This window comes from Fringilla coelebs, assembly GCF_963513975.1.
Source record: "Fringilla coelebs genome assembly, chromosome: 32".
Lineage (NCBI taxonomy): Eukaryota > Metazoa > Chordata > Aves > Passeriformes > Fringillidae > Fringilla > Fringilla coelebs.
Window position 1 is genome coordinate 238586 of NC_140058.1, and position 12561 is coordinate 251146.

The following is a 12561-nucleotide window of genomic DNA, read 5'->3' on the forward strand; positions in this document are numbered from 1 at the left end:
GAGAGATCACCTGAGTGTCACCTGTGTCACCTGAGTGCCACCTGAACCCCACCTGAGCCCCCCTGTACTGCTCCGCCTCCTCGGGGCACAGCTGGGGACAGAGAGGTCACCTGAGTGTCACCTGTGTCACCTGAGTGCCACCTGAACCCCACCTGAGTGCCACCTGAACCCCCCCTGTACTGCTCCGCCTCCTCGGGGCACAGCTGGGGACAGAGAGATCACCTGAGTGTCACCTGTGTCACCTGAGTGTCACCTGAACCCCCCTGTACTGCTCCGCCTCCTCGGGGCACAGCTGGGGACAACAGCGTCACCTGAGTGTCACCTGAACCCCACCTGAACCCCCCTGTACTGCTCCGCCTCCTCGGGGCACAGCTGGGGACAGAGGGGTCACCTGAGTGTCACCTGAACCCCACCTGAGTGCCACCTGAGCCCCCACGTACTGCTCTGCCTCCTCGGGGCACAGCTGGGGACAACAGCGTCACCTGTGTCACCTGAGTGCCACCTGAACCCCACCTGAGTGTCACCTGAACCCCCCTGTACTGCTCCGCCTCCTCGGGGCACAGCTGGGGACAGAGAGATCACCTGAGTGTCACCTGTGTCACCTGAGTGCCACCTGAACCCCCCTGTACTGCTCCGCCTCCTCGGGGCACAGCTGGGGACAACAGCATCACCTGAATGTCACCTGTGTCACCTGAGTGGCACCTAAACACCCCCGTACTGCTCCACCTCCTCGGGGCACAGCTGGGGACAGAGGGGTCACCTGTGTGTCACCTGAACCCCACCTGAGTGCCACCTGAGCCCCCACGTACTGCTCCACCTCCTCAGGGCACAGCTGGGGTCAGAGGGAGCACCTGTGTCACCTGAGTGCCACCTGAACCCCACCTGAACTCCCCTGTACTGCTCCGCCTCCTTGAGGCACAGCTGAGGACAGACGGTCACCTGTGTCACGTGAACGTCACCCCAGTGTCACCTGAACCCCCACGTACTGCTCCGCCTCCTCAGGACACAGCTGGGGACAACAGTGCCACCTGTGTCACCTGAGTGTCCCAAGTGTCACCTCAGTGCCTGGTGTGCCCAGGAGCCCCCAGGTGTGCCCAGGTGTGCCATACCTAGAGGAAGCGGCAGAAGATGCACACAGCGGTCTCGGACAACAGCTGTGCGTGAGTGTGTGTGTTTGTGTGCTCAGGTGCCCGCAGGTGTGCCCAGGTGTGTGTGTGTGTGCCCAGGTGTGTGCCCGGCTGTGCCCAGGTATGCCCAGGTGTGCCATACCTTGAGGAAGCGGCAGAAGATGCACACAGCGGTCTTGGGCAATGGGTGCGTGTGACTCTGTGTGTGTGTGAGTGTGTGTGTGTGCCAAAGTATGACCAGGTGAGTGCCCAAGTGTGCCCAGGTGAGTGCCCAGGTGTGCCCAGGTGAGCCCAGGTACCTTGACGAAGTGGCGGAAGATGCACACGGCGGTCTCGGGCAGCGGGGGTGTGTGTGTGTGGGTATGTGTGTGCCCAGGTGAGTGCCCAGCTGTGCCCCGGTACCCCCAGGTGAGTGCCCAGGTGTGCCCAGGTGTGCATGTGACCAGGTGTGCCCAGATGTGCTGTACCTTGAGAAAGCGGCGGAAGACGCGAACGGCGGTCTCGGGCAGCGGGTGTGCGTGTGTGTGTGTGCCCAGGTGAGTGCCCAGGTGAGTGCCCAGGTGCCCCCAGGTGCCCCCAGGTGTGCCGTACCTTGAGGAAGCAACGGCAGACGCGCATGGCGGTCTCGGGCAGCCAGTGGGGGTGTGTGTGTGTGCCCAGGTGAGTGCCCAGCTCTGCCCAGTTGTGCCCAGGTGTGCCCAGGTACCCCCAGGTGTGCCCAGGTACCTTGAGGAAGCGGCGGAAGACGCGCATGGCGGTCTCAGGGAGCGGGGGTGTGTGTGTGTGTGTGTGTGCCCAGGTGAGTGCCCAGGTGTGTGTGTGAGTGCCCAGGTGCCCCCAGGTGTGCCCAGATACCTTGAGGAAGCGGCGGAAGACGTGCACAGCAGTCTCGGGCAGCGGGTGTGTGTGTGTGTGTGTGTGTGTGTACACCCAGGTGAGTGTCCAGCTGTACCCAGGTGTGCCCAGGTGCCCCAGGTGTGCCCAGGTACTTTGAGGAAGCGGCGGAAGACGCGCACGGCGGTCTTGGGCAGCGGGTGGAGGTGTGCGTGTGTGCCCAGGTGAGTGCCCAGGTGAGTGCCCTGGTGTGTGTGTGTGTGCCCAGGTGAGTGCCCAGGTGTGTGTGTGAGTGCCCAGGTGCCCCAGGTGTGCCCACGTACCTTGAGGAAGCGGCGGAAGACGCGCACGGCGGTCTCGGGCAGCGGGTGGCGGCGCACGAAGCTCAGGTAGGGCGGCCAGAGGCGCCGGTGCTGCGTGATGGGCAGCGCCCGCAGCGCCCGGTCAAACGTCCGGCGCGTCCGAGTGATCCGGCCCTGCTCCGCCAGGAACTGGCAGTAATCCAGCCAGATCCGCGGCATCTGGGGACATTGGGGACATCGGGGACATCAGGGACAGCCAGGGGACATCAGGGACATTGGGGACATCGGGGACATCAGGGACAGCCAGGGGACACTGGGGACACAGTGACCCGGCTGTGCTCCGCCAGGAACTGGAAGTAATCCAGCCAGATCCGCGGCATCTGGGGACATTGGGGACATCGGGGACATCAGGGACAGCGGGGACAGGCAAGGGACATCAGGGACATCGAGGACACGGTCACACAGTGACCCGGCCCTGCTCCGCCAGGAACTGGCAGTAATCCAGCCAGATGCGCAGCATCTGGGGACATTGGGGACATTGGGAACATCAGGGACAGCCAGGGGACACTGGGGACATTGGGGACATCGAGGACATCGGGCACACAGTGACCCGGCCCTGCTCAGCTGTGGCCCAGTGTCCAGGAGTGGCTGCAGCCACCCCAGGGTGGCAGTGTCCTCCCCATGTCCCCAACCCCTGTGTCACCGCTGTCCCCCATGTCCCCTGTGCCCCGTGTCCCCAAACCCCATGTCCCCTGTGTCCCATGTTCCCTGTGCCCCGTGTCCCCTACCCCTGTGTCCCCTGTGCCCCGTGTCCCCTACCCCTGTGTCACCTGTGTCCCCTGTGCCCCGTGTCCCCTGTCCCCCGTGTCCCCAGTGCCCCGTGTCCCCTACCCGTGTCACCTGTGTCCTACGTCACCTGTATCCCATGTCCCCACATCCCCCTTATGTCCCTCATGGCCCATGTCCCCATCACTTCCCTGCCCAGTCCCCATGTCCCCAGGTGTCCCCATGTCCCCAGGTGTCCCCCATGTCCCCAAGTGTCCCCATGTCCCCATGTCCCCAGGTGTCCCCCCAAGTCCCCAGGTGTCCCATGTCCTCCCCAGGTGTCCCCATGCCCACCCAGCTGTCTCTTCACACCCCCTGGTGTCCCCATGTCCCCGAGTGTCCCAGGTGTCCCCATATCCCCAGGTGTCCCCAGTGTCCCCTCAGGTATCCCAGGTGTCCCCCCTGCTGTCCCAATATCCCCAGGTGTCCTATGTCCCCCCAGGTGCCCTCTCATGTCCCCAGGTGTTCCCCCACGTGTCCTCCCAGGTGTCCCATGTCACCCCAGGTGTCCCATGTCCCCTCATATCCCCCCAGGTATCCCATGTCCCCAGGTGTCCCCTCATATCCCCCCAGGTGTCCCCTCATGCTCCCAGGTGTCCCCCCAAGTGTCCCACATCCCCTCACATCCCCAGGTGTCCCCCCAGGTGTCCCATGTCCCCAGGCATCCCCCCGCATGTCCCAAGTCCCCTCACGTCCCCAGATGTGCCCCCAGGTGTCCCATGTCCCCAGGTGTCCCCCCAGGTGTCCCCAGGTGTCCCCAAGTGTCCCCCCAGGTGTCCCACGTCCCCAGGTGTCCCCAGGTGTCCCCAGGTGTCCCCCCAGGTGTTCCCAGGTGTCCCACGTCCCCAGGTGTCCCCCCAGGTGTCCCAGGTGTCCCAGGTGTCCCCACCTTGTGCATGAACACCAGCGCTCTCTCGTGGACGGCGTTGGCCTCCTCGAAGGCGGGGTCGGAGGGACAGCGACCTTTGACCTGGGCGCGGCGCTGCCGCAGGTACTGGTACCACAGCTTGTAACTGGGGAGGGGACAGGGGACACCTGTCACACCTGGCACACCTGTCATCAGTGTCACTGACACCCCTGGCACACCTGTCACACCTGTCACAGGTACTGGTACCACAGCTTGTAACTGGGGAGGGGACAGGGGACACCTGTCACACCTGGCACACCTGTCACTAACACCCCTGACACCCCTGCCGCAGGTACTGGTACCACAGCTTGTAACTGGGGAGGGGACAGGGGACACCTGTCACACCTGTCATCAGTGTCACTGACACCCCTGCCGCAGGTACTGGTACCACAGCTTGTAACCGGGGAGGGGACACAGGTACACCTGTCATACCTGTCACACCTGTCATCAGTGGCACTGACACCCCTGTCACCCCTGCCGCAGGTACTGGTACCACAGCTTGTAACTGGGGAGGGGACAGGGGACACCTGTCACACCTGACACACCTGTCACACCTGTCATCAGTGCCACTGACACCCCTGACACCCCTAATACCCCTGTCACAGGTACTGGTACCACAGCTTGTAACTGGGGAGGGGACATGGAACACCTGTCACACCTGTCATCAGTGTCACTGACACCCCTGACACCCCTGCCGCAGGTACTGGTACCACAGCTTGTAACTGGGAAGGGGACAGGGAACACCTGTCACACCTGTCACAGGTACTGGTACCACAGCTTGTAACTGGGGAGGGGACACAGGTGTCACCAGGGCCACCTGGGCCACCTGGCACACCTGTCATCAGTGTCACTGACACCCCTGACACCCCTGTCACAGGTACTGGTACCACAGCTTGTAACTGGGGAGGGGACACGGGACACCTGTCACACCTGTCACACCTGTCATCAGTGCCACTGACACCCCTGTCACACTTGAAATCAGTGTCACTGACACCCCTGCCACACCTGTCACAGGTACTGGTACCACAGCTTCTAACTGGGGACAGGGGATATGGGACACCTGTCACACTTGTCACACCTGTCACAGGTACTGGTACCACAGCTTGTAACTGGGGAGGGGACACAGGTACACCTGTCACACCTGGCACACCTGTCACAAGTACTGGTACCACAGCTTGTAACTGGGGACAGGGGACACAGGTGTCACCAGGGCCACCAGGGGCACCTGTCACACCTGTCACAGGTACTGGTACCACAGCTTGGAACTGGGGAGGGGACACAGGTACACCTGTCACACCTGTCATCACTGTCACTGACACACCTGTCACAGGTACTGGTACCACAGCTTGGAACTGGGGAGGGGACATGGGTGTCACCAGGGACACCTGGCACTGCCATCAGTGTCACTGACACACCTGACACACCTGTCACACTTGTCACAGGTACTGCTACCACAGCTTGTAACTAGGGACAAGGGACACGGGTGTCACCAGCGTCACCAGGCACACCTGTCACACCTGTCACACCCGTCAGAAGTACTGGTACCACAGCTTCTAACTGGGGACAGGGGACAGGGGTGTCACCAGGGCCACCAGAGCCAGCTGTCACACCTGGCACACCTGTCACAGGTACTGGTACCACAGCTTGTAACTGGGGAGGGGACACCGGTGTTTCCAGGGCCACCAAGGCCACCTGTCACACCTGTCACAGGTACTGGTACCACAGCTTGTAACTGGGGACACAGGACACAGGTGTCATCAGGGCCACCTGTCACACCTGTCACACCTGTCACACCTGTCATCACTGTCACTGACACCCCTGTCACAGGTACTGGTACCACAGCTTGTAACTGGGGACAGGGGACACAGGTACACCTGTCACACCTGTCACACCTGTCATCAGTACCACTGACACCCCTGGCACACCTGCCGCAGGTACTGGTACCACAGCCTGTAACTGGGGACAGGGGACCGGGGTGTCACCTGTCACACCTGCCATCAGTGTCACTGACACACCTGACACACCTGGCACAGGTACTGGTACCACAGCTTGTAACTCGGGACGGGACACACGTGTCACCAGGGCCATCAGGGCCACCTGGCACACCTGTCACAGGTACTGGTACCACAGCTTTGAACTGGGGACAGGGGACAGGGGTGTCACCAGGGCCACCTGGCACACCTGTCATCAGTGTCACTGACACACCTGTCACACCTGTCACAGGTACTGGTACCACAGCTTGTAACTGGGGAGGGGACACAGGTACACCTGTCACACCTGTCACAGGTACTGGTACCACAGCTTGTAACTGGGGAGGGGACACGCGTGTCACCAGGGCCACCTGGGGCACCTGGCACACCTGTCACACTTGTCATCAATGTCACTGACACCCCTACCACACCTGTCACAGGTACTGATACCACAACTTAGAACTGGGGACAGGTGACACAGGTGTCACCAGGGTCACCTGGCACTGGGGACACTCCTGTCACCTGCGCCACCCCTGCTGCCCTGTCACTGGGGGCACCCCCCAACCTGTGGTACCCATCAACTCTGTCACCTGTGTCACCCCCATCACCTGTGCCACCCTATCACCTGTGTCACCCCCATCACCTGTGCCACCCTATCACCTGTGTCACCCGCGTCACCTGGGCCAGCCCCTGTCACCTGCTGTCACCTGAGAGGACCCCAGGTGTCGCTGTCCCCACGAGGGGACAGAGCAGGGCCCCACCAGGGCCCTCAGGTGCTCCCTGTGCCCCCCAGGTGTGCCCCAAGCGTGCCCAGGTGAGCCCCCAAAGGTCCCTGTGCCCCCCAGGTGTGCCCCAAGCGTGCCCAGGTGAGCCCCCAAAGGTCCCTGTGCCCCCCAGGTGTGCCCCAAGCGTGCCCAGGTGAGCCCCCAAAGGTCCCTGTGCCCCCCAGGTGTGCCCCAAGCGTGCCCAGGTGAGCCCCCAAAGGTCCCTGTGCCTTCCAGGTGGACCTCTGGTGCCCAGGTGTGCCCAGGTGTATCCCAGGTGTACCCAGGTGCATTCAGGTGTATGCCAGCTGCCTCCAGGTGCATTCAGGTGTATCCCAGGTGTGCCCAGCTGCCCCCAGGTGCCCCTAGGTGTGCCCAGGTGCCCCCAGGTGTGCCCAGCTGCTCCCAGGTGTACCCCAGGTGTGCCTGGCTATATTCCAGGTGCCCCTCAGGTGTGCCCAGGTGCATCCCAGGTGTACCCAGGTGTACTTCCAGAGCCCCCAGGTGTATCCCAGGTGTGCTCAGGTGTATCCCAGGTGTATTCCAGGTGTACTTCCAGAGCCCCCAGGTGTATCTCAGGTGTATCCCAGGTGTACCCAGGTGCACTCAGGTGTATCCCAGCTGCTCCCAGCTGTGCTCTGGTGCCCCCAGATGTATCCCAGGTGTGCTCAGGTGTATCCCAGCTGTGCTCAGGTGCCCCCAGGTATATCCCAACTGCCCCCAGGTATATCCCAGACTCCTCCAGGTATGCCCAGGTGTCCCCAGGTGTATTGCAGATATATCCCAGATGCCCACAGGTGTATCCCAGGTGCCCCCCAGGTGCCCCTAGCCCTGCCCAACTGCCCTCAGGTGCCCCCAGCCCCCCCAGGTGTATTTCCAGTGTCCCCAGGTGTATCCCAGCTGCCCCCAGCCCCCTCCAGGTACGCCCAAGTGCCCCCAGGTGTAGTGCAGATATATCCCAGATGCCCACAGGTGTATCCCAGGTGCCCACAGGTGTATCCCAGGTGCCCACAGGTGTATCCCAGGTGCCACCCAGGTGCCCCCAGCCCCCCCCCCAGGTGTATCTCAGGTGCCCCCAAGGTGCCCCCAGCCCCCTCCCAGGTACCCTCAGGTGTATCCCAGGTGTCCCAAGGTGCCTCCCAGGTGTATCCCAGCCCCCTCTAGCCACCCCCCAGCCCCCCCAGGTGCCCCCAGCCCCCCCAGGTGTGCCCAAGTGCCCTCAGGTGTATCCCAGCCCCCTCTAGCCACCCCCCCAGGTGTGCCCAGGTGCCCCTCCAGATGTGCCTAAGTGTGCCCAGGTACCCTCAGGTGTATCCCAGGTGTCCCAAGGTGCCTCCCAGGTGTATCCCACCCCCTCTAGTCACCCCCCCAGCCCCCCCAGGTGTGCCCAGGTGCCCCCCAGGTGCGCCCAGGTGTGCCCAGGTACCCTCAGGTGTATCCCAGGCGTCCCAAGCTACCTTCCAGGTGTATCCCAGCCCCCTCTAGCCACCCCCCAACCCCCCAGGTGTGCCCAGGTGCCCCCCAGGTGTGCCCAGGTACCCTCAGGTGTATCCCAGGTGTCCCAAGGTGCTTCCCAGGTGGATCCGAGCCCCCTCTAGTCACCCCCCAGGCCCCCCAGGTGCCCCCCCAGGTGTGCCCAGGTGCCCCCAGGTGTCCCAAGGTACCTTCCAGGTATATCCCAGCCCCCTCTAGCCACCCCCCCAGCCCCCCAGGTGTGCCCAGGTGTCCCCCCAGGTGCCCCCAGGTGTGCCCAGGTGTCCCCCCAGGTGCCCCCCCAGGTGTGCCAGGTGTACCCAGGTGTCCCCCCAGGTGCCCCCAGGTGTGCCCAGGTGCCCCCAGGTGTGCCCAGGTGTCCCCCCAGGTGTTCCAGGTGTACCCGGGTGTCCCCCCAGGTGCCCCCACGTGTACCCAGGTGTCCCCCCAGGTGTGCCAGGTGTGCCCAGGTGCCCCTAGGTGTGCCCAGGTGCCCCCACAGGTGTGCCAGGTGTGCCCAGGTGCCCCCCCAGGTGTGCCCAGGTGCCCCCCCAGGTGTGCCAGGTGTGCCCAGCTGTCCCCCCCAGGTGTGCCCAGGTGCCCCCCCAGGTGTGCCAGGTGTGCCCAGGTGCCCCTAGGTGTGCCCAGGTGCCCCCCCCAGGTGCGCCCAGGTGTGCCCAGGTGTGCCAGGTGTCCCCCCAGGTGTGCCCAGGTGCCCCCCCAGGTGTGCCAGGTGCGCCCAGGTGTCCCCCCAGGTGCGCCCAGGTGTGCCCAGGTGTGCTAGGTGTACCCAAGTGTCCCCCCAGGTGCCCCCCCCCCAGGTGTGCCAGGTGTGCCCAGGTGTTCCCAGATGCCCCCAGGTGTGCCCAGGTGTTCCCAGGTGCCCCCCCAGGTGTGCCCAGGTGTACCCAGGTGTCCCCCCAGGTGCCCCCAGGTGTGCCAGGTGCCCCCAGGTGCCCCCCCAGGTGTGCCAGGTGTGCCCAGGTGCCCCCCCAGGTGTGCCCAGGTGTCCCCCCAGCCCCCCCAGGTGTACCCAGGTGCCCCCCCAGGTGTGCCCACGTGCCCCCCCAGGTGTGCCAGGTGTGCCAGGTGTCCCCCCAGGTGTGCCCAGGTGTGCCCAGTGCCCGTACCTGCCGGGCAGCTCCCTCAGGGCTCTCTCGTAGATCTGGTTGAGGCGGGGGCGGGGCCCGCGCTGCCGGGCCTGGGCGTAGCGCAGCCAGCCCCGCACCGAGAAGGGGTTCCGGAGGAGCTCCTCCTCGTGCTGGACCTCCTCTTCCTCCTGGGGGGACAGTGGGGACAGTGAGGGGACATTGAGGGGACACAGTCAGGGACAGCTCCTCCTCGTGCTGCACCTCCTCTTCCTCCTGGGGGGACAGTGGGGACATTGGGGACATTGGGGACAGTGAGGGGACACACTCAGGGACAGCTCCTCCTCGTGTTGGACCTCCTCTTCCTCCTGGGGACAGTGAGGGGACAATGAGGGGACATTGGGGACACACTCAGGGACAGCTCCTCCTCGTGCTGCACCTCCTCTTCCTCCCGGGGGACATTGGGGACATTGGGGACAGTGAGGGGACATTGGGGACAGTGAGAGGACAGTGGGGACACACTCAGGGACAGCTCTTCCTCGTGCTGCACCTCCTCTTCCTCCTGAGGGGACATTGAGGACATTGGGGACAGTGAGGGGACAGTGGGGACACACTCAGGGACAGCTCTTCCTCGTGCTGCACCTCCTCTTCCTCCTGAGGGGACAATTGGGGACATTGGGGACATTGAGGGGACATTGGGGACACACTCAGGGACAGCTCCTCCTCGTGTTGGACCTCCTCTTCCTCCTGGGGGGACATTGGGGACAGTGAGGGGACATTGGGGACAGTGAGGGGACACACTCAGGGACAGCTCTTCCTCGTGTTGGACCTCCTCTTCCTCCTGGGGACAGTGAGGGGACAGTGGGGACAGTGAGGGGACACACTCAGGGACAGCTCTTCCTCGTGCTGCACCTCCTCTTCCTCCTGGGGACAGTGGGGGGACACTGGGGACATTGGGGACATTGGGGACACACTCAGGGACAGCTCCTCCTCGTGTTGGACCTCCTCTTCCTCCTGGGGACAGTGGGGGGACACTGGGGACATTGGGGACATTGGGGACACACTCAGGGACAGCTCCTCCTCGTGTTGGACCTCCTCTTCCTCCTGGGGGACATTGGGGACATTGGGGACATTGAGGGGACATTGGGGACAGTGAGGGGACAGTGGGGACACACTCAGGGACAGCTCTTCCTCACGCTGCACCTCCTCTTCCTCCTGGGGACATTGAGGGGACATTGGGGACAGTGAGGGGACAGTGGGGACACACTCAGGGACAGCTCTTCCTCACGCTGCACCTCCTCTTCCTCCTGGGGACATTGAGGGGACATTGGGGACACACTCAGGGACAGCTCCTCCTTCTCCTGAGGGGACACTGGGACAGTCAGGGGACACCTCCTCCTTGTCCTTCCGGTGGGACACAGGGACAGGGACAGGGGACAGGGACATGGGACAGGGGACAGGGGACAGGGCACTCCCTCCTGGCTCAGGGGACACAGGGGACAGCTGAGGGGGACAGAGGGACCAGGATGGGGGGAGGGGATGGGACAGAACCCGGCAGTGACAGAGGGACAGGGACATGGAGGGGACAGGGACAGGAAAGGGACAGGGATGGGGACAGGGACACAGAAGGGACAAACACACGGATGGGGACAGGGACAGGGATGGGGACAAGGACACAGAGGGGACAGGGACAGGAAAGGGACAAAGACAGGGATGGGGACAGGGACACGGAGGGGACAGGGATGGGGACAGGGACACAGAGGGGACAGGGACAGGGAGGGACAGGGACAGGGATGGGGACAGGGACAGGAGGGAGACAGGAACACAGAAGGGACAAAGACACAGAGGGGACAGGGACAGAAAGGGGACAGGGACAGAAAAGGGATAGGGACAGGGATGGGGACAGAGACAGGGATGGGACAGGAAGGTGACAGGGACAGGGACACAGAGGGGACAGGGACAGGGATGGGGACAGGGACAGGGAGGGGACAGGGATGGGGACAGGGACACAGAACGGACAAAGACACAGAGGGGACAGGGACAGAAAGGGGACAGGGACATGGAGGGGACAGGGACACGGAGGGGACAGGGACACGGTGCAAAGCACAGAGAGCCAGCAGGAGGTGACAGAGCCAGGGGTGACAGGGACAGGGTGGCACAGGGACAGGAGTGGGGACATGAGAGGGGACAGGGACAGGGAGGGGACACAGAGACAGAGACACGAGGACACGAGAAGGGAGAGGGACACAGGGACAGGGCTGGGGACACGAGAGGGGACAGGGGGGACACAGGGGTGGGAAATGCTGGGGACAAAGAGCCTGGAGAGGGAATGGGGACAGGAGGGGACAGGGACAGGGACATGAGGGGACAGGGGGACAGGGACATGGGGACAGAAGGGGACAGGGACATGAGGGGACAGGGGGACAGGGACATGGGAACAGAAGGGGACAGGGACAGGGACATGAGGGGACAGGGACATGGGGACAGAAGGGGACAAGGACGGGGACATGAGGGGACAGGGACATGGGGACAGGAGGGGACAGGGACATGAGGGGACAGGGGGACAGGGACATGGGGACAGGAGGGGACAGGAACAGGGACATGAGGGGACAGGGGGACAGGGACATGGGGACAGGAGGGGACAGGGACACAGAAACGTGGCTGGGAGAGGACATGGGGACAGGGACGTGGGGACAGGAGGGGACAGAGACAGGAGGGGACAGGGACATTGGGACACGGACATGGGGACATGAGAGGGGACAGGGACACAGAAACGTGGCTGAGAGAGGATATGGGGACAGGGACATGGGGACAGGAGGGGACAGAGAGTGACAGGAACGGACAGGAGGGGACAGAGGGGAACAGGAGGGGACAGGGATGGGGACATGAGGGGACACAGATGGAGACAGCGATGGGGACAGCGATGGGGGCAGGAGGGACAGGAGATGACAGGAGGGGACAGGAGGTGACAACGTGTGACAGAAGGTGACAGGGGGTGGCGGGAGGTGACACGAGGGCCCAGCCCCGCACTCACAAAGCACAGCTCGGGCCGCTCCGGGCCCGGCCCCGCTCCGGGATCCGCCACCGCCGCGGGCCCCGCTTCCCCCGCCGGCTCCGCCGCCGGCTCCGCCATGGCTCCCGGCTGCTGCTCCGGGCCGGGCGCCGCTCCCGCTGCCGCTCCCGGGGCCGCTCCCGGCGGCTCCTCCCGCGCCGCCATCTCCGCCTCAGCCGCCGCCATTTCCCCGCGCGCTCCCGCACTTCCGGCGCGCCG

At 64.1% G+C, this 12561-nt stretch overlaps 1 protein-coding gene across 2 annotated transcripts in view; it reads right to left on the minus strand.

Moving 5' to 3' along the window:
* XAB2 (XPA binding protein 2) overlaps window positions 1-12537 on the minus strand; it is a 46509-nt gene extending 33972 nt beyond the window's left edge. For both annotated transcript variants that reach the window (XM_084223938.1, XM_084223937.1), the window contains exons 1-4: window positions 12325-12537; window positions 9333-9481; window positions 3978-4101; window positions 2285-2482 (exon numbers count right to left, since the gene is read on the minus strand). In XM_084223938.1, the coding sequence (XP_084080064.1) occupies window positions 2285-2482; window positions 3978-4101; window positions 9333-9481; window positions 12325-12528 (675 nt within the window). In that variant the 5' untranslated portion in view covers window positions 12529-12537. The remainder of the gene's footprint in view (window positions 1-2284; window positions 2483-3977; window positions 4102-9332; window positions 9482-12324) is intronic.
* Between the last annotated feature and the right edge of the window lie 24 nt (window positions 12538-12561).